The 20,268-nt window shown below is 56.5% G+C and overlaps 2 protein-coding genes across 5 annotated transcripts in view; one reads left to right on the top strand and one right to left on the bottom strand.

Annotated features, from left to right (window-relative positions):
- The window catches only part of ZNF638 (zinc finger protein 638), a 65,230-nt gene extending 64,539 nt beyond the window's left edge, over positions 1–691 (bottom strand). Inside the window, exon 1 of the mRNA XM_075040221.1 lies at positions 538–691. Within this exon, the coding sequence (XP_074896322.1) occupies positions 538–632 (95 nt within the window). The 5' untranslated portion in view covers positions 633–691. The remainder of the gene's footprint in view (positions 1–537) is intronic.
- A 46-nt stretch (positions 692–737) lies between these two features.
- On the top strand, positions 738–20,160 carry PAIP2B (poly(A) binding protein interacting protein 2B). 4 transcript variants are annotated; one of them, XM_075041009.1, is made up of 4 exons: positions 738–771; positions 12,411–12,565; positions 16,913–17,089; positions 18,049–20,160. In XM_075041009.1, exons 2-4 carry the CDS (start codon positions 12,419–12,421, stop codon positions 18,103–18,105), a joined length of 381 nt encoding a protein of 126 aa, XP_074897110.1. In that variant the 5' UTR covers positions 738–771; positions 12,411–12,418; the 3' UTR covers positions 18,106–20,160. The 4 variants fall into 4 exon arrangements, with proteins under 4 accessions (XP_074897110.1, XP_074896854.1, XP_074896936.1 ...); XM_075040753.1 differs by lacking the exon at positions 738–771 and adding an exon at positions 1,632–1,756; XM_075040835.1 differs by lacking the exon at positions 738–771 and adding an exon at positions 5,207–5,431.
- Positions 20,161–20,268: the final 108 nt, after the last annotated feature.

Below are 20,268 nucleotides of genomic sequence, written 5' to 3'. Positions count from 1 at the left end.
CACGCTTGTGGGGGCAAACCTGAAGGTTGGCAAAAGCGAGGGGGGTCTGGCTCTGGGGGGGTCCCTGGACCACGTAGCATCCCTTGGCTGACCCCCAAACCCTATATCCCCCCTGCCAGGGGCTTGTCACCTCCCCACAGCGTGGGGAACCCCTTGGCCCCCCAGCCTGCCCCCCCCCCTCCACTTTAGCAAAATCCCAGTCCGGAGGGTAGAAGGGGTTTGGGGTCACCCTGATGGGTGGGAGGAGGTTTGGGGTCACCCCCTCCTGCCGTGGGGCTCCCCACGGGGATACACCCTCCTGCCAAAGCCCCCCACGGCTACGCGTCGGACCCCCGTCCCAGCGCCGGCAGAGAGGGGCTGCTTCTCCCACCCAGCTCCTCCGGACCCCAGTGTGGGGTCTGGGGGTGGCAAGTGGGGCTGGAAAAGGCTCAACAACCCCCCCCCCCAAAAAAACACCCATCCACCCTGCGCAGGAGCTGCCAGCCAGGCGTGGGGACCCCCGGGGGTTGCGGGGACCCCCGGGGTCCCGGCACTCACCGTCCGAGCGGGTCGAGGGGCAGCGGGCCGGGGACCGGTGGGCGCTGGGGGCCCCGCTTTCGGGGCGCGGAGCCCCCGCCGCCGCCCGCCGGCATCTCGGGGGGCCGGGACGGCGGGTGCCCGCGGGTGACGGTCGGCGCGGCCCCGGATCGGTCCTGGCAGCCGGCCCGGGCTCGTCACCGGGGGGGCGGGGGGGGAAGGACGGACGGACGGACGGACGGACGCCGGACAGGGGTACCCGGGGGAGGGAGGGGGATTGGGGGGGCCTCGGGGGACGCCCTGGGGGAACCGGGAGGGGGGGCAGCGGTGGGGAGCCGGGGGGTGCAGGGCCGGATTCCCCCCCCCCCCGAGGTGCCCCCAACACTGGGGGTGCAGGGCTGGGTGCCCCCCCCCGTTCTCCCCCCACTCTGGGGGTGCAGGGCTGGGTGCCCCCCCCCCGTTCTCCCCCCACTCTGGGGGTGCAAGCTGGGTCCCCCGGTAACTGGGGGTTCGGGGCTGGGTGCCCCCCCCCCCCGCAAGTGCCCCTAACACGGGGGGGCAGAGCTGGGTGTCCCCCCCCGAGGTGCCCCCCCCAGCCACGCGCCTGCCACGTGACAACCACCACCCCACTCCCCCCCCCCCCCCCGGCTCGGGCGCGGGTGCCCGGGGAATCCCCCGCCCCCTCGGTGTGTTTACATCGACCCGCCAATCAGCGTCTCTCTAGCACCACACCCCCGCGGCGGGGGGGGGGGGAGGTGGCTTTGTGATGCCTCTTCCCATTGGGCGCTGCGCCCGCCCATCAGGATCTAGGCTAAAGGGGCGGGGTGATGGAGGTTATTTACATTGCGGCCGGCCACGCCCACCCCGCCGCGGTCCCGCCTCCGTGGTCTGCCTGTCTGACCCCACGTGGGGGACGCGTGCGCTCAACCAATCCGACCCTTCGGGGTTAACCAACCCGGAGGCTAGGAGGCGGATCCGAGTCTCCAATCGGACGGCGGCGGAGCGGGTGGGACTAGAACCTTAGAGTGGCAGCGGACTGGTGGAATAGCGACAGCGCTCGCCCTCCCCTCCTCCCAACCAAGGCTTAGAGCCGGGGGTGGGGAGGCGGGGACGCGTGGCGGGCCTGACCAATGGGGTGCCAGGTTTTGTAATGGGCGGGGCAGGTGGTGGCGGCGGCGGCGGCGGCTGTGGCGGCGGCGGTAGCGGAGGGCGGGCGGCAGCGGCCCGGCCCGGCCGGCAGGTACGGGGACGGGGACGGGGACGGGTACGGGAACGGGAACGGGTACGGGTACGGGAACGGGAACGGGGGTTCCGGGACGAGCACCGGGTCTCACGCCCGACCGGGCCCCGGCTAGCCCGCAGGCCTTCTCGGGACCAACACCGGGGGCTGGCTGGCTGACAACCGGGCAGGCCCCATCCCATCCCGGTTTGAATTCAAGCCCCGCCGGGCGACGTTCGTAGGCCCCGGCTGCGCTTCGCACCTCTGTCAGTCTCCTACTCCCGGGAGCAGTCGCGTTCCGGTGGGGAACGGCCCCGAGGCGGGAGCGAAGACACCTCGGGTCTGGGTCCTTTACCGGATCGCGGGCGTCGGCGTTTTTGCCGGGGGAGCTCTTTCCCCGGGCGGTGGTGTGGGTGCGGAGGATTCCCGGGAGCAGGTATGGAACCATGGGGACCGGTGGGAGCCAGCCCATCCTGGCTGATTTCACCCCAAAAGAACCACCAGCGGGGCCCTGCCAGGCTCCAGCCGGGCTCTCTCCCACCGCCCTGTCCCTCGTCTTCCTCTCCCCCTCCACCCACCCCCGGCATTTCTCGGGCGCAGGCTCCCAAAACAGTCCCCAGGCTCCTCTCTGCGTGGGTCGGGCTCTTCACCCGTGGGGCGAGGCGAGGGCAGCGTGCCACCGGCCCTGCTGACCCCCCCAACCCCACGAGGAGCAGGGGGAGATTGGCTTCTCCCTCCAAAGCCCACTCCCACGCCACGATCTCCGCTCCAAGTGGAGCACGCAGGGGACAGGCACGGCGGTCCCACATGCTGCTGTCGTTCCAGAGGGACCCTCCTCGACCCAGAGGTGGGCAACACGATGTGCTAGCTTTGCAGGTTTGCACTGACTGGAAGTTGGTTTTGCAAATTTACCTAAAAAAAACTCCAAAAAAACTACCCCAGCCTGTGCCGCGGAGGCTGGGGATGTGGCATGCGGGTGGGTTGCCTTCCCCAGCCCAGGCCAGCCTGCTCTCCCCAGCCATGTTTACGGGGGACGGGATGCAGCACCGGCAGGCTCGGCGTGGCATAGTCAGCTCCTGGCTTGTGCCCATCAGATATTTTGTTACGTGCTGGCTCTTCAGGTTTCAGCCTGGCGTGCAGCGACAAGTCAGATATTGCTACAGGAGCATTGCGGCCAGGTAGGGAAACTTCTATCTGCGTCTGACGCGGTGACTGCTTGACAGGATGCGCGTTGGGCTCCATGTCGCTTTGGAGTACAGCTGATCTGGATCCTCATTCCTATGTTAGCCTTGGCCATAGAGACCGCAGAAAAGGCTGCGTGAAACCCTCAGTTGTGTTTGCTCGGTTCCTGATAGCTCGAGACAAAAATGCCTATTGTAATATTGCGTTGAAAATGTCCCCGTTTCCTTTCTGTGCAAAGAAGTCTGTGGGTTTTCCCTCTGAAGAGCTCCTGGGTGGCAAGCTGAGGGGAGGGGACAGCCCTTTTCCAGGCTGAGAAGGGAACAACCAGGCATGCGTGTGCGTTGTGTGTAAGATGCACACGTGTCCTTGCAGGATTCCCCACGTACGTACTTGAGACAGGCAGAAAACACCAGCTGTATGCAGGTGGATAGTGTATCAGAGCGCTTTCTTAGAGGGAGCTGGACTTTCATGTGAACTTTCAAGCTTTTGTTCTGGAAGTGAACGGCCAAGGAGGGAAGCAGGCTTGTTCCCTTCCCTTGAAGCAGCAGTTTGCTTTCCCCTCACAGCTGGCCGCTGTGAGCTGCAGTTTGAGGCCAGCCGCAGGATGGTGAAGCGAGACCCTCGGCCATTCACCTCTAGGTCATCCATCATCAGGCAGGCTGGGCTGGCTGGTCTGCGGTGCCCCAGGGACCGCAACGGCATGAGGACAGTGTCTGTCCCCGGAGCTGTCATTGTGCCAGCCCTTCCACTGGTGTTAATTTGATCCACGCCACTGTTGTCGGCAGCCGAAATCTGGGCTGCTGAAAGGCAGCCGCCAGCCAGCCTGCCCAGTGCCTGCTCTTGTTTGGTGTTGACAGGGCGTGTTTTGTCAGGTTTTGGTGGCCTGGAGAACAGTGCCGAGCCCCGGCAGCTGCGACCACGCTACTGCAGCCTGCATACAGCCAAGGGACGGAGCAGCAAGAGCCAGCGCCGTCCGGCTGCCAAGGTGCAGACCTGAGCTCCCAAAACGCGGGTTGAATTGCCATGTCTGCCTTGGCCTCTCGGCCTCACTTCGCTTCCCTGTCCACGCTCGGAGTGAAAGCGATGGCGTGGAGGGCAGGCGTCCAGCACCGGATCGGGCGAAGCCCAAGATGTGAGTACAGGGCACATGCTACCACGTGCCTGGAAAGGTGCCTCCGTGTCGGGTCTCCGGCGCAAACAGAGATAAAGCTGCTTCTGCAAATCCGTAGAGCCCTGGCAAAGCATTCAGTTTGCTGCCCTGATCTCCGTTTCCAGCCGTTGCTGCTGCAGAAACTGCACTGCTGGCTTTTTCTGCTCTCAGTTCTCTCTGCCCGCACCCAGGCAGGCAGGGAATGCTGTCCCCATGGATGTCCCTGTGCAGCAAGCACGCAGTCCGTCTGTGGGAAGAGCATCGCCTGGCTCCGATCAGGAGGTTTCCCCTCCCAGAACAGAAGTGGCAGCCACTGCCGGGGGAGCTGGAAGGTGCTGCTTGATGGATGCTCTGGTTTGAAGTCTTTAAAAAACTTCTTTTATCAATTCCCTTAAAGAAACTACAGAATATTGCTGCTCGCAGGCTCATGAGTGGTGCTGGTTGGCCATATCGCTGCTGCACTGTATCGCAGCATTAATCCTGGTGAGCAGCAGGACCCGTTTGTGAGCTGTCAAGTGCAGAATGTGTCGTCTTTGCCTGAGATTAAAAGTAGCTCAATGAAGAGCAGTGTTTAGAATGAATTTGAAATTAGGTTTCAAAGTGTTTCTTGGACACAGCTCAAGAGTGTGTTCAATGTTTCTGGTGCTTTCAAAATGACGGGGGGGGGATCTGGCGGCACTTTGTTTTGTGCCTGAGCAAAGTGAGGGATTGTTCTTGTGGATGCAGATTAAAATAGTGCAGGATGAGATTATCCCCCACATTGGAGATGGAAATAGGATGCAGTTCCTCAGCAACTGAGATATCTGAAAATGGAAAGCTCCACATCTGCTGTGGGCTTTGAGCAGGGTCTGGCACCCACCCTGCAGCAGCCCAGCAAGCGCGAGAAGGGAGTACCAGGAGTCCAGCCTAACACCACGAGTCCAGGCTACCCTGGAAGACTTAACGTCCTCTAATTACAGAGGGGTGAAGACAGCGGGGAGCAGTGGATGACTCCCCCAGGTCTGCAGCAGCTCGCCAGCTCAGCGCTTCAGCGTCGGTGGTAGGGAATAAAACCTGAAGTGCCAGTATAATAGGAAGGAGAAGCCTGAGGAAAAAAAAGTACTTGAAAGACACCGGGGTGGTGATAGAGCGTGGGCTGGGCTGGAGCTGGATTGCAGCCTAGCAGAAAAAGCCAGACCCAGTCACGCCGGGTTCCCCGGTGAGACCCAGCTGGAAGCAGAGAGGGGTTGAACATCACAAGTGCCATGCGGGGCAGCTGGCAGTCCTCACGGCTACTGGAAAAATCGACACGGCTGGAAGATAAAAAGAGCAGCTTGGGACTCCAAGGTGCAGAGACCTTATCTGCAAGCAGAGATTAGAGCAAGGTAATCTTTATGTTTACTGTGCAAGGCGCAGGTGGGCAGGAGGAGAAGCTGGTGGAAGGAGCGAGGGCGTTGGAAGTGGGGCTGAACCAGATCGACTTGTGGAGCGTGAGAAGTACCTGTGGGAGCTGAAATGGGAGAATCCAGTCCCTTGGGAAATGAGGCTAATGAGTTGCCCTTCTCTGACTGCTGCTTTGCAGGAGTTGAGAGGTGCCCTGCAAAAACATCCAGCCTTCCCTTCCCTGCCTTGCCTCAGCTCTGCCTGGGCAGGGATCAGTCCTAGGCTTCTGGTCAAGGACTTCAAACCAATTTGCTCATGCTCCAGTATGCCTCTTCTGCAGGAAGCGTTTCTGCACTGGTTGAAGGGATAAAATAGTGGATTTCTTTTTATGAATTTGAGTTAAATTTCAAATGCAAGTTAAAATTTGAGTGTTGTTACACCCGAAGTACAGCTGGGATGAGGGTGCAGCAGCACAGGCTTGGGGATGCAGCCCTAACCTCTCGCCTTCCCCTGTGGTGCCAGCCCTTGCAAACCCAGCCTTGCTCCTAAGCGCTTGCAGGGCAGTCAGGAAGGAGAGGATCTGTTAAAGTGCACAGAGAAAGAAGGGCTCAGTTTTGGGTTTGTTTTTTTTTTTCTGAAGTCTGGGTTGTGCTGGGTGGGTTTTCCTGCTGAAGGACCAGCCCGTCTGCAAACACAATGATTCCCAAAGCTATTTATAGAGTTGGGAGCCCTGGCCGGCCAGCCTCCTCCATCACGTAACCCTGCGCTCCCTGCCGAAGCAGCCTCCGCCGAGGTTTTGGCTCTGGCCGCGCCAGCCTGGGAGGGTAAGGAGGACCATATGTCCCTGCCTTGAGCCAAGCGCGCAGCTGTGCTCGATTCTCCCGTCTGGTGCTGACTTGTTAACTCTTTGGGGGCGAAGGGGAGGAACGTGCCTCATGCCACGCTTGGCGTAAGAAAGGGATGCTCTCGTAGGGGACAAAACCAGCCAGAAGTGGGATGCATGAAGGGTCTTGCCTCCCAGGAGTTCCTCAGTCCTGCTGTGACTAACCCTGGCTTGTTCTGCTGTGTGTTATCCTCCTGAATTAGGTAAGGAAATGGTCTAATGGCCTGCCTGGAAAGAGCGGGTAACCATATGTGTAATTCTGGGGTATTGAAGTGCGTTATCCGGATTATTAATAACTTGTCGTGCCTTATGCTGCTCCGTCGCAGGAGCCTGAAGCGTTCCTGCCTGTACACTCTCCTCCCGGGGCAGCTCATTCCAACCACAGTGCGATCTCGCCGTCTGCTGCCTCTTGTCCTTTCCCCTCTCCACCCTACGGACGGTGCCACAGCTCGAGGCGGACAGGCAGCGCTGCCCACCTGCCATTCCCTCCGTACGTGGCTCGCCGCTGGAAAAATGCTTGCCTGCAAGATCAGCTTGCTTGCCTGCCGCTCCAACTGCATCACCCTGCGTTATCTCCTCCTCTGCATCAGGCTCTCGCCTCCTGCACTCCTCTGGCAGCACAGCGGGTACCTATGCCTTTGCCCTTGCTATCCTATCACTCCTCTGTCTCAGCTTTGTCTCCCTCAGGGTCAGCGGCCCCCTTTTATACCACGCTTGGGTGCTGCCTGCTCTAAGGAGTCCTTCCCCACCTCCTGCCGAGTCGGTCCACAGAGTCTCTGCCCTCTTTGCATCAACACGGTGGCAAGAGCACCTTGCTTTTGCTCTGCTTTGTCATTCCAAGGAGTGGGAGCCCAGTGGGACAAGGCAGTGATGGGATGAGGCAGCCCGCTTGGCCTCGCAGCGTCTGCTCTGAAGCAAGGGCAGCGTGTCTCGCATAGCACAACCCTACCGCCTCGGCGGGGTTTGCACCAGCGCGGTGCACACAGGATTGGACCGCAGCTGCAGAAGCGCAGGCAGAGAGGTGGGCAGAGGGCGCGTAGCTGCAGTACCTGTCTGCTGCTGCCAAAGGGATCAGGTGAGGGGCTGGGGCAAGAGGGGCCAGACCTGCCCTTGGCAGTGCTGACCCACCATCGCGTCCGCTGACTCCAGCCTTGTGCCTCCTGCTTTTTCCCCCTGGGCTTTGAAGGCCAGGTAACGCTCACAGCCCTGCAGTGAGCTGCGCAGCAGGGCTAGACGATGCCCAGCCTTGTGCCTGGACCACGGTGCTATCTCTGCGTAGCAGCACAGGGGCTAAGAGAGACGTCCACACAGAAATGTGGATGTTTCCTCCAAAAAAAGTCCATCCCCTTTACATTGGCATCTTCCTGCGTGAGCTCTGCTGATTAGTGTGCCCTCGGATGTCTTGGTCACTTGGGCTAATTTGGATTGGTGACTATTTCCAGCTTAATGGACCTGGGACCACCTGGTAGCCCCAGCTGGGGTCAGGTCCTGCGAAATCTGTAGCCTTAAAGCATCATGCATTTAAGCATCACCCAAATACCAAACAGGGGCTGAATTTCTGTTTCCCACCTCATGTTGTCCAGTACCTTTTCCAAAGGAAACCTACTTTGCCAGGCTGCTGTTCCAGCCCCAGGCGAGTATGGGAGTATTAAGAGTGATGAAGATGTTTGTAAAGACTAGCCGGGACCTCCCAGGCTGCCTCCCTGCCTTGCAGGCAGCCGCAGGGCGTAGCTCCTCAGGTTTTGCTGTGCTCCGGCTCAGGACATACAGCTCTCTGGAGGTGGTTTGTGAGCTCTGGATGTGTTTTCTAAGCTCTCAGTCCCCAGGTTAAAGATTACATTTATTTTTTATTTTTTTAAAATCTGCTTAATTTTCCAGGGGAAAGGAGAAACAAATCTAAGAAGCCTTTGTTATAAGAAAGCAGATTTTTTTATTTATTTTAGTTTTAATGGAGAACCATGGCTCAGAGCAGTAAGCTCACTGCAGCATCTCAGCAATATATCAAAATTACCCTGGCTCTGTGTGTACTTGGTAGAGTGTCAACAGGCTGACGGTTACAGCGCTGCTCCGGTGACTCAGATAAATAACACGCAGACCAAAACATACATTGAGCCTGGCTCGGCCAGACTGGAAAATGCACTTTTGGAAGGTGCTTTTCCAGGCGGGGATGGCTCTGATGGCCGGGGCTGCTGTGAGGGACTGCTGGTGTGCTCCAAGCACTGGCTGATAGGGGAAAACCATGACCTTGGGTCCTTCAGACCTAGCTGTGAAAAATGGGAGATTAAAAAAAACCACTTTGGTGGTTTGTTTTTTCTTTCCCCTTTCGTGTTTGGGCTACCGAAGCAGTATGTCACATAGATCGTTCCTGTGCTGTCGCCGTCTGCGCACATACCCCTGCCCCTGGGTATCTGCTGCCCTTCGTGCTGTTACCGGCCAGCAGCGACGGGAGATTTGGGTGCCTGCCGTACCATTTGGTGAGTTTTTACACCCAGGATATTCCCAGTAGATGCCCAGGCAGGAGCCGCCCCCCCCCAGGCAGGGATGAGCTTGCAGGGCAGCCTGCCTCTCCTGCCTGCTGCTTGCTGCCGGCTGTTTCTCCCAGCAAAGCGCAGGGACGTGGCTCTGTGGAAGGGCTTCTGTCTCGCTCCCTGACACTTAAATGTCCATGCTGGCCTCTCCCAGCTCCCTTTTTGCTCGGGGCCATTCAGAAACTTCTGGCCACAGCAGGCAGGGGATGGCTGTGTGGGATTGCTCGGGAAGCTTTGGGGTGGCTTAAATCTAACAAAAGAGGTGGGAATAGTGTGGTGGGGAAACGTGCGTGATAACCACAGTGAAACAACTTCCATGGTGAACGTGGGGGATTCTGTGTCTGCTGAGAGGGGCTGGAAATGGGGCTGTGGACACCTATGTTTTAAAAAAGAGAGAGAGAAAGAAGGGAAATTAAAAAAAAAAAAAAAAAAAAAAATGGACCCGTTGGTGACAGAGTAAACAAGTGGCATTGACTGTGATGTGGAGGTACAAACGCTTCCCGCGCTCTCATTTTGGCAAGCAGCAGGTCTGTTTACGCAGCCTGGGGACCGCAGCAGATGGTGCCCGGTGTGCCCGGGGCTGCCCTTCCCGGGGGGGTCCCAGCTCTCCGTCTGCCCGTTACGGGACGGCGGAAGCCAAAATTGGGAAGCCGAGCTCAGCCAGCATCCCCAGACCCTGTCTGCTCCATGGGAGCCCTTTGGTTTGCTCCGGGCACTGGAGTGGGATGCGTGGATGGCCAAGGGGCTGCAGGCTCTGCACGGATGTTGGGATGCTGGCAGCACTCAGGGCTTGCCCTGCTGTTAGGATCTGTTTGTGCTGAGAGCTGCTGCCTTTGCTGCTCCCCGTCTGCCTGAAAAACCTGTCCTGCTGACGGGAACTGCGATGAAAGTCCTGCTGCCGCGTTATAAACCTGGAAGGGAAACTAGACACAAGCCATCCTTTCATGTCTCTGCTCCCAAACCACAGCACGCTGCCCTCCTCGCTGCGCTGGGCTAGCTGCCCTCCTCTGCCTCTCCTTCTCCTGCAGCACCCACAGCTCTCCACAGCTGTGCCATGGGTACCGGGTCACACACACCAAACACTCGGGGAAAACCCCCTTTGCTGTTCAGAAAGAGCTGCAAAGCTCTGCCGAGAGCCAGCACCACGGGAGCGGGATCTCTTTGCAGCCAGATTAGTAAGGAGTGTGGAGTCTTGGGGAGGGAGAGGAAGCTTTTTATTCCTTTTTTTTTTAAAGCATAAAAACCATAAAATTGAACATTGCAAAAACCTTCCCTCCTCTCTTGTGCTGCTTCTCCAGCTACACTGTTCTCTGCAGTAGCTGGTACGGAGCCACCGGACCAGAGCAGGCACCTCGCTTTGTCTCTTGACAGCGGCTGCCTGATCTACAGCAGGGCAGTGGGAGGACTTTCGGTTCGACCCAGCGCCCGTCCTGCCTGTCTGCACAGAGGACCCAGCTCCGGACGCTGTATGTAAGCTGTGAATCCCGCCAGCTCCTCAAAACTCATGTGTCCTTGAGCTCCAGGCTCTGCCTGTGCAAACATATGCGCTGGCGGCGAGAGAAGCAGGGAGGAAAGGAGGCAGAGCTCCCCCATCCAAACCTTTTCATGCCTTTTCGCTTGCTTTGCAGCTCTGTTCTCCTTCCTGCCTGCCCTGCGACTCTCTTCTGCCAGACTTGAGCTGTCTGCCGTCAATAAGTCTCGCTGATCACGAGAGAGCCGCCGTGTTGGCTTTGGCACGGTTGAAGTTTCCGTGCTCCATTCGGAGCCTTTCTTGCTTCTCTGCAGATAACAAAGGCTGCTTCAGTGTGGCCTGGTGCTGTCCCTCGAGGCTGCAGGCAGGCCGAGGAACGTGCTGCTCTTCCTTTTCCCTTTTTCTCCTCCTTTTTTCTTTGCCCAGAAGCAGCCATGTTAAAGCTGTGCTGCTCTTGGGGACCCAAGAGTGTTGGTATGCAAGGGCTGTGCACCTTTGTTATTGGTGGGGATGCTTTTTAGAGAGTAATGTGTGACAGCTATCCTGTAGTCGTCTGTGCTTCAGATTCCTCCCCAAAATAAGAATAATCTGTTTGGCTCCTAGAGCAGGCTGCATTTAACGAGTAATGTGGGATTCCCGCTCCTGGGGGATTGGAGCGGCTGCTGGGATGCAGATCTGATGGCAGCTGTGACCTGTGTGGAGACGGAAAAGACTGGGCTCTGGCGGGGTTGTTGCTTGCTCTCACAGCCTTGTAGGGCCTCGCGGAGACTCTGAGAGGTTGTCTAATTTGTTTCCTGAAGTAGGATTAGGCATACCTGGACCATCCGTGGTGCCCATCAGTAACTGTTCCCTGAAACTTTCAGGGAGAGGCTTGTTCCCCTTGCAAATGGCATTAGTTCCCATCATCGCTACTGGTCTCCCCAGCCTCACCCCCCCAACCCCCCCAATCCAATTTCTACTGCTGCAAAAACCAAAACACCCTCTGTATCCACGAGGACAAAAGGCTGTTTTTTCTGCAACCTCCCTCTGTACCGAAAGGGCTGTTGTGCAGGGCTCCCCGGCTCTCATTCTCCTCGAGACCAAACCAAGCCACTTCTGCCAGTCATCCCAAGAAGTCGTGTTTTCCAGCCCCTGCTTGTGGGGGATGCTCTCCAGCTCATCCCTGGGCCCCAGTGCTGTGCTGGAGCTGGATGCAGCTCAGCTCCAGACAAAGCCTTTACCAGGCAAGAGTAAAACATACAGCTGGGATGTCATTACGTGATATTTGGACGTTTTTCAGCAGGGTTGTGCTGGCCTTAGTCCACGTTTCGCTATTCCATAGGATTTTGCTATTGAATTATTGTCTCATTTATCTGTCTGTGCGTGCTTCCCTCCGTCTGCTTCTGGGAGCCTCTCAGAAACTGAGGTTTGGGACTCCGTAAGGTTTGTCTTGCTTCAGGCCATGCTCCTGGGACTCTGAATGCCTGCTTTGAAAAAGGCAGCCTTCGTGTCACAAACCAACAGGTTTTTGCGAAATGCCCTCTAAAAATAAAGAAATTATGGCAGAGATAAAGGGACATGAACTGGCATGTGTATGTTCTGCCAAAAAGTTCAGTATTTTGGAGCAGGGGACAATCTGCTTCTGTGGTGTTGGTGTGTTAACTGCAGTGATAACCCATTTGTCGTCTTTTGGTGTGTTTTGTGGCAGATTTAAAATAAATGGGATGGATGGATGGATGGGGTTTGGGGTGCCGGTGCCTTTCCAAGCCCTGTTCACAACTTCTCCAGGAGCTGCTGGTCAGGTCACCCCTTGCTCTAAGTCCAGACCAAATACATTCAGACTATCTCTGATGGGTCAAAGCCATGAAAAATAGATGCTGCCTCTGCCAGGGAGGTGTAGCACTGCTTCCAGCACTTTTGAGAAGAGGAGTCAGGAATAGCACTGTGCCTTAGTAAAAAGCAGCCTGGAAGCAGCAGGTTCTTGTGCTGGAAGCCTGAGCTGTCACCCGTCAGATCAGCATGGCTGGTGGCGAGCCTCCATCTGGGAGGTGGGTGGCTGGCATGGGTTGGGGGGCATGGGGTCCCCGGCAGCTCCCTCACCCCCTTGTTTCTCTTCCCAGAGTCAGTAATGATGAATGGCTCCGACCTCGCCAGTACAACGGCATCCAGTCCCAAATCCAAAGAGGACCAAGTAGTGAATGGCCACGATGAAAAGGAAAACAACCCCTTTGCAGAGTACATGTGGATGGAGAACGAAGAAGACTTCAACAGACAGGTAAGACTGGGAGGGTGGTTGCCAGCTCTGCGTTTCTGCAGCTAAAATTGAGGCAAGGGTAGAGGCAAGGGAAAGGTTTCCTTTGATGGGCACCATGAGGTGCGAGTGAGTCACAGCCGGTGCAGGCCCTGCACAGAGGAGGTGGCTCAAGGGAAGAGTCATCCTGTTTATATTGGATCTGCCTGTAAGGACATGGGATGGATAAAGTCAGGAAAAACTAACTCATGATGCCTTTGACCCTCTCAGATCTTTCTCAGAGGGACGCTGACGGCACCATCTTCTTCTGTGCTTTGCTGCGATAACTGAGACCTTCCCTTTCTGCATGCTCAGCTGGAGAGAGCAGACCAGCATAAAAATCAGTGCTCCAAATTTGAGAGCGTTTGTAGCCTAGCTATCTCAGCAATGCGTTCTTGCAGTTAGCACCTCTTGTTTCGGGTAGAAGTCTCCATTTCAGTGAAATGGTCCTGAATATGCCTGGAGCAGCCAGACCACGTGGTAGAAACCTTGGCCACTAGATGCTGTGTCTGTAAGGGCCAGCTAAGCTCCTGAGAGCTTCTGGTAGATTGTGGTGGGACTTGAACAGCTCTTGCTTGTGGAATAATGATGCAACCCCATGAGCTGGAGCGGAGGGAGCAGGCGTATAGCGTCCTCCTCATGCTTCTGCTTTGGGTCTTCATCCAAATGCCAGGATAGCACAAGGCATCAGGGAAGAGCTTGCTGGAGGCTCGCTGGTCCCTCCTGCCATCATCCCAGTAGCTGGAGAGAAGTTAGACACCTTGAACTGGGCGAAGAAGGAGCTTGACCCTTCAGCTGGCCAAGCTGTGCTACAGGCAGAAACCCTGAACTCTCCTGGACACTTGCCCCTCCCTAAAACATCCCCATGAGCGTGGCCAAGCACTGGATTCCCATCACCAGGGTGTCAGGAGACCAGCAGGGAGGGACCTCTGGAGCTGCGGGCGGGCTGGACAGAGGGATTTTATGTCCCCACCACACCCCTGCTCACCAAAGGAGGATTTCATCAGCTTTACTGGTGTTCTCAGCAGAAAATCTCCATATGGTAATACTTAAGTCTCATTCCCACAGGAGGAAACTGCAGCCACTTGCTGACAGTAACTCCTGGTGAGTGTGCAGCAGCTGCCTTATGCTGTCCCACATCACGTTAGCAATTGTTAGCGAGCTGTGACTCAAGGCTTTTGTTTTATTTAATGACGTGATCAGGCAGCAGCCAGCCCCCACAAGCAGCTGGGCTGATGGAAATGTGTGAGATTAATTAGTTAATGTTTGTAAAGCGCTGTCTTGATTAAAAGCCTGATGAAGGCAAAGTGCAAAGCAAACCATACTGCAGCTCCATGCCGGAGGGAGTGTCCCGGGGCGGAGGAGCAATGCGGAGGAAGATGGAGGAGGGAGGAAAACGGAGCCAAGACCTCAGGGCTTCCCTGTGTTGGGCTCTGTGTCGCCGAGATACTCGCTTGTGCTTTCCTGGTCTGCCAGCCCTCACTTCTGCACTTCCAACCCCTTAGCGATGCCCTGGGAGCTCAGCCCTTCATCCAGCTCCTGGTGAAATGCTGCTCAGGGAGGAAAATGGTTTGTACAGAAGCTGGAGTCACTCTTTAAGGGCTTTGAAGTCCACGTGTCCACTGGTGGGGCAGCAGTGGGGTAGGGAGAGCTGTCCTGTGCCAGGACCTTCATCTGTTGGAAGGCAGCGCTCCTGGAAGAAGCTGTCCTTGGACTGGCGTGGGTGCTTATGAGGCTCGGTTTGGGGTGCTGCACCTCGTGCCTCTCAGCTGCTCCGTTCTGCTCCCTGGCCTGAGTCGCCCCTGAGTGCCCCTGGGAGAGGATGAGGGGCACAGGGTGAGGGTGATGGGGGCACAGGGTGAGGGACGGCAGGCACGTCCCTTTCAGTGGCGATGATGGCTTCTGCCACCTTCACATGCAAGCCCCGGTGGCTTGGGGCTGCTGTAAGATGTGGGGCTGAATCTTCCTCCAGACCCACTTGCTCTTCCCTCTTCCTCAGCTTTCTGAAGCCACGCTGCTTCCTTGCCTCCTCCGCAAATGTTTTCTGCCATCCAGGCCCTGAGTGAGGGGAACAGGCAGGTGTTTTCAGAAACCCACGAGCTTCTTGGCACAGTCTTCCCTTATTTATGTGAGCGACGTTCCTTTTCCCATGGAGCCAGCACATCCCAGAGGGCAAAAAGGGAGTGGTGGTCTCTTGCGCTAAGAAGAAACTGTGCTGACAGCAGGTGAGGTTGGTGCACAAGGACCTGGGGCAGGAGGTGACAGAGCTGCATTAAATACCACAGGAAGCCAAAGAAGAGCCCTGAGCAAATACTAAACCCTTTATCTTCTGGTTCAAGTTGTCATGATGTGGTGCAAAGGAGTTGATGGTTTCTGGCTAGAGGGCTAGCAGGTAGGTACAGGTGTCAGTGTGTCCAGGATCTCCCCTTCTCTGTCCCCTGGTCCAGGACTGACATTGTCACCGCGTCCCCGGCTCGCAGCCAGCACTGTCATTGGCCCCAGTGACCAGTTGCATGCACTGAAAAGGCTGTGGTGTGGGAAGGGGAACAAGGCACTGCTGGGCTGCGGTTAGAGTATGGCTGGCAGAGGTGAGACTCAGAGGAGAGGGAATATTCATCTGGGTTTGAAGTGTTGCGAGATGCACAAAGCTCTGGGCTCACTCCATCAGTGTCCTGTGGAAGTGCAGGATCCCAGGGCAGTCATTGTCATCGTCACCTGCCGGGGCGAGCCAGCAATCCTGGGGTGGTTTTTTTTAATATCCTGTTTTCATGTGCTAGTGCCAGCACGTAGTTTCAAGGACAGCCTCTGGAAACCAGTTGAGGACAGCGATGGAATGGTTTGCTAGCAGTAAAGGGGATTTTCCCCTGGCTGGACCCAATTTCTTCTAAGGCTGGTGGCGAGAAGCTCTGCAGTAGCTGAGGCTGGAGATGGCGTCCAAGGCTCGGTTACTGTGAGAGAGCTTTTCACGACCCTCGCAAGTTTTCCTGGATGTGATTTTAAACGTAGCAGGGACCAGCTGCAAATAACTTGAAAGTCAATAGTGCTGTGGGTTTACTGGAGTTACCTTCCCAAGCTGTTTGTGACAGGCAGGTCTCTGTACATGCCGTGGTGAGGCAGTGGGACCCTGGTAGCCCACCGGTGGCAGGGGCTTGCCAGCCCGTCCCCAGCTCAGGGGCTGCAGTACAGGGCATGGTGGGTTGCAGAGCTCCCCTTTTCCCCCTCGGGAAGCCAGTTTCAGTTGTAGTTTCTGCTTCCTTGTAAAATGGAAGGGTTTAAGCTTTTCAGAGCGTTTTGTGGTTCATGGATTCACTCAGCCCTTTTGGACTCAATAACAGCTGCTCAAAATCGTGCTGTTTTCTGGCTGTCGCCCCGTCTGCTCATTTTCGGGCAACCACGTGCCTGTTTAGCAGGAGGCCGGCGGCGGTGTGGGCTGCCCAGCTCGCTGCCTCGCTTGCTTTGCTCGAGTCAGGATCCAGAGAAAACCAGCCTGGAAGATGGGAGCAGCTGGTTAATACGACCCACCGATGGTACGCGCCTGCTCAAGGGTGAGGACAGGACCCCCAGGCCCCCCTCCTGCCTGTCTCTCCTGCCTCGCTTTGCCAGCACACCCCTGCTCCTGGAGCCCAAGCCAGGTCCTGTGGCTTTCCTAGGCCTTGGGAGGAATTTTCCTGCAGCGGAGATGGCGTCATCCATGGTGTACTCAACGGGAGCCGACTGCCACCCTGCGTCGGTGCTTGCAGAGCACCGGTCTGCCGAGGGGGCCGAGCAGAGCTGGTTTAACGAACCGGAGAAGTGTGGGAAGCAAGAAAGGCTGCAGCATCACTCTGTAGCAGAGGATCCACTCAACAACGCACACCTCTAGCACTGCTTCCCGCTTGTGATTTTATTAGCTATCCTGTTCATTTTCCAGCAAGCTCCGCTGGAGCCCGGCAGCCTGAAATACCATGTGTGCGCTGATGCATCCAGATGTCCGGTAAATCCTATCCCATTCCCTTTTGGATTTGCCTGGTGCCGTGAACTTTCAGGCTGCATCTCCCTGCCCCGGCAGCCTGCAGCAGCTGGGAAATGATGCCTGAGCACAGCTTTGCTCCGTTCAAAAGGTGCCAGTTTTTGTGCTCTTGCACTTCCTGGGGTTGGCTACAGGCAAGTTGACAAAGTTGTGTTCGTCTAGGTTTAAAATATAGCTCTGGCTGTCCTGTGATGTTTCTGAGGCACGGACAGACACCGAGGTGAGGTAGGCATGTTGCAGACTCTTTTACCAGGTGGGGACAGTGTATGGAAAACACCGAGATGCATCGTTTGTACCTGTGACTAACGGGTCTTTTTGGGCAGGTGGAGGAGGAGCTGCAGGAGCAGGAGTTTCTTGACCGCTGCTTCCAGGAGATGCTGGAGGAAGAAGACCAGGACTGGTTCATTCCATCGCGCGACCTGCCCCAGGGCATGGGGCAGCTGCAGCAGCAGCTGAATGGGCTCTCCGTTGGTGACGGCCACAGTTCAGAGGACATTCTGGTAAGGACCTCGGAGAACACGTGCTGTGAGGTCTGCCGAAGAGCAGAGGACCTGTCCTGGGAAGGGGGGTGGATTTTCTCAGGGGGGTTTCCTGAGTGGCAGTGGGGTGTCAGTGCAAGAGCTCATGCTAATGCAGTGGTGACGATGCATTTGGGAGCTTTCTGCAAGGATGTTTTGTTTTAGCCACGTATCCTAAAGACACAAGTATCCAGCTTTGCAGAACTTGCTCTCCAGAAATCGTGGGATGGGGCTGCCACTTGCACGTGAGCTGGGCTCTGGCCCCAGAGCAAGCCGGGACCTTTGTTGCCTTTTGGGCAGAGCTGGAGTGTCCTGGCAGGCTGGAGAGGTACAGAAGGACCAGCCAGGTCTGCTCCAGGCGTGCTGAGCATCCTGAGCCTATATAGGTATTTAGAGTGGTGAAAACCTGCTGGGTGGCTGGAAGAGCAGCAGTGTTACGGAGATGCCTGTTTTCATCCCTGAAAGCAGGAATATGCCACAGGCCCGTATGGACCAGCACAGTGGGGGTTGTTCTGGTCTGGCCCTGCTGACTGTGCTCAGGCTGAGCTGCTTTACCTCCCTGCTTTACCACGGGCGGGGATAAAACAGCCGCTTCCACCTCGCAGCACATCCGCACGCAGCCCTGTGCCGAAGCAAGAACAGGGAGAGACAGAAACAGTAGATTCTCCCTCCCATGTTTTCCCCCCAAAAACCCAGTCTGGAAGTAGATAACTTTTCGAGCTGGCCCTTGTTCAGCACCATCTCGAGTGCTGCAGGTGCCTGCAAGGACACGAGGGCCAGGGCAGCCGCTTTGCACATGTGAACATCCGTAACAGCATCCTCGGCAAGCGGCTGCCGGGACGGGGCACCTTCAGGATGTGGGACCATGGAGCAGTGCTTGGCAGGGGGATGCTGCCATTTGGACCGCTGATGGGCAGGTCCCCCTCCCTCTTTTCTTCCAGAGCAAAAGCAACTTGAATCCAGATGCCAAGGAGTTTGTGCCCGGCGTGAAGTACTGACCGTCAAGGCAGGCTTTGGAAAGACTGTGTCCCTGCTCTGGGGGAAGGTGGCGGGGGGGAAGGAGGGAGGGGATCGGCCCCCGGCTGGACTCTGCGCGGTAGTGGAGTTGCTGCAACGTGGCGAAATCTTGCTCTACGCTTCAAGTACCTTTTTTTTTCTCCCCCCCCCTTTTTTTTTTTAATTTTTCCTTTGTATCGTCTATCACCCTTTTTTTGGCAGTTTTTGCTTTTTAGGACTTGCGGTCCTTAGGTCTGTCCTGGAGTCCAGCACTCCCCCTGCTTCAGAGGCCCATTTTGATGCGTGCTTCAAACCTGCTAGTGGAAAAGTCATGTTTTCTTGTTTAAGTAGAATTTGTAGGGAACCCCCTGCCTGCCTGCTTCCACCCTGGGATGCAGCAAGCCTGGGCCAGGAGCTGCGCTGGCTTTCCCTGTTTCCGTTAAATGGGATTTCTTTCACTAAAGGAGAAGCGAAGTGTACAAGACTGTAAACCCTAAATTCCTCTAAGAAGCAGCCTGCCCCAGCTCTCCGATAGGTGCTGAACACTAACTCATATGCTTCTCTGCTGGTAGGTAAGAGTCCTGCCTGCTTAATCAGTTGAGGGAGCTCTTAGGGGAGACCAGACCCGTCAGGCATCACCCAGCTGTCCATCCCAAGGGAAGGGCTGCTCCTACAAAACACGTCTTCTCCTTAAAGAATTTTTCCCCCCAACTCTTCAGCTTATCCAGCACTACGGGCTGCGACTCTGAAGCATCCGTACCTTTATTTCTCATCAAAATAAATCCAAGAAAAACTGAATAGAGCCCATTCTCAGGCATGTGGCAGAGTGGAGCAGTGAGGAGTTGGTGTCAGGCAGCCTCCCTGGGAGAAGGATCCTCTGTCAGGATGAGTCTGAGCCCCAAGGAGCACCCACAGGTGTAGATAGAGAGGGCGATGGGCAGCGTCTTCATGCTGGTCCTTGCGGTCCCCTTTGCCGAGGCTTTGGTGGCGGGTGGCATTCAAGGCAAAGCTGCCGGAGCAGCTGTTGGTGAGCAGGATCCGTGCCTCCGTTGGGTGAACTTGCTCTTGGGGACCTCCTTCCCCATCACCAGGAGCTGGCTGGGCTTCAGCTCCCTAAACCACGGCCCTGGGCGCTTCTGGTATTTTAAATCCTGTGCTTAGTGGGCTCCTTTGGAGACCCAGGGTCAGAAATCTGTATCCAGAGAAAGCAGGAGCTTCTCGGTGAGGTGCATAGCCTAACGATTAAAATAGTTACTGGCTCTACTAACGTGGACGGGAGCTTTTGCTCATCCGTGTAAATCTTACCTCCCGGGTGCAGTTGCTTCCAGTATTCCCTTTACTTAAACGGAGTAGTTAATGGAGGGGGATTACAGATCCCTGCGGGGTTTGCAGAGATGGAAGCTAATGGCCACTCAATAGCTGAGGGCTTGCTCTGTCTCCATTAGCTCGGCACAGCAAAGCTGGCGGCCGCAGCTCAGCAGGAGGGCCTGGGGTTATTGGACCACAAACACTAACGGCGAGCGGAGGTTTGAGCTGATTTAACTCAGCTCCTCTCTGTACAGTCCGCTCTGTAACTCAACAGATCTCCCATCTCTGGCTGCCAGTTTTAAAACCAGCACTAAACCCTGACACTACCGCAGCTGGAGCCGGCAGCCTGTTGAAGGTGCCCGTCTAAATAGGTGCCCATCTTGCACATTGCTGCCCAGAGGTATGGGTTGGTTTGGGTTGAGTTCTCCTGGTTCCCGGTACAGCCTGTGCCTTCAGCCCCTGCGCGGTTGCCTCCAGCTGCCGGAGGGTCCCTCTGCTCCGGGGCCGGAGCTCGGGCTGTGCCCAGGGCTTTGCAGGACATGATCCGGGGCATGGGGAAGGGCAGCTGTACGCTGGGCAAATTTCTTTTGTAGCCATAGCGCAGTTTTCCCCCCACCCTTTCTCTGGTTTCTATTTGATTTCTTACCAAAAAAAAAACCAAACAACAAACCAACCACCAAACCCCACCCTCTGACACGCTGTAAATTTCAGACAATGCGTTATTAAAAATAAACTTTTTTTGGAACTGAGCGCTGCAGAAGTCTTGTCTGGAGAAGGGGTAAGGTCTCCATTCAACACCAGCTCCATCCGACGTCTTGGTCCTGGCAGGAGGCTCCGTGCCGCGCTGGCCAGGCAGG

Source organism: Buteo buteo, chromosome 1 (genome assembly GCF_964188355.1).
Source record: "Buteo buteo chromosome 1, bButBut1.hap1.1, whole genome shotgun sequence".
Classification (NCBI taxonomy): domain Eukaryota; kingdom Metazoa; phylum Chordata; class Aves; order Accipitriformes; family Accipitridae; genus Buteo; species Buteo buteo.
Note: the sequence above shows the minus strand (reverse complement) of the source record. Positions and strands in the feature narration are given on the sequence as shown.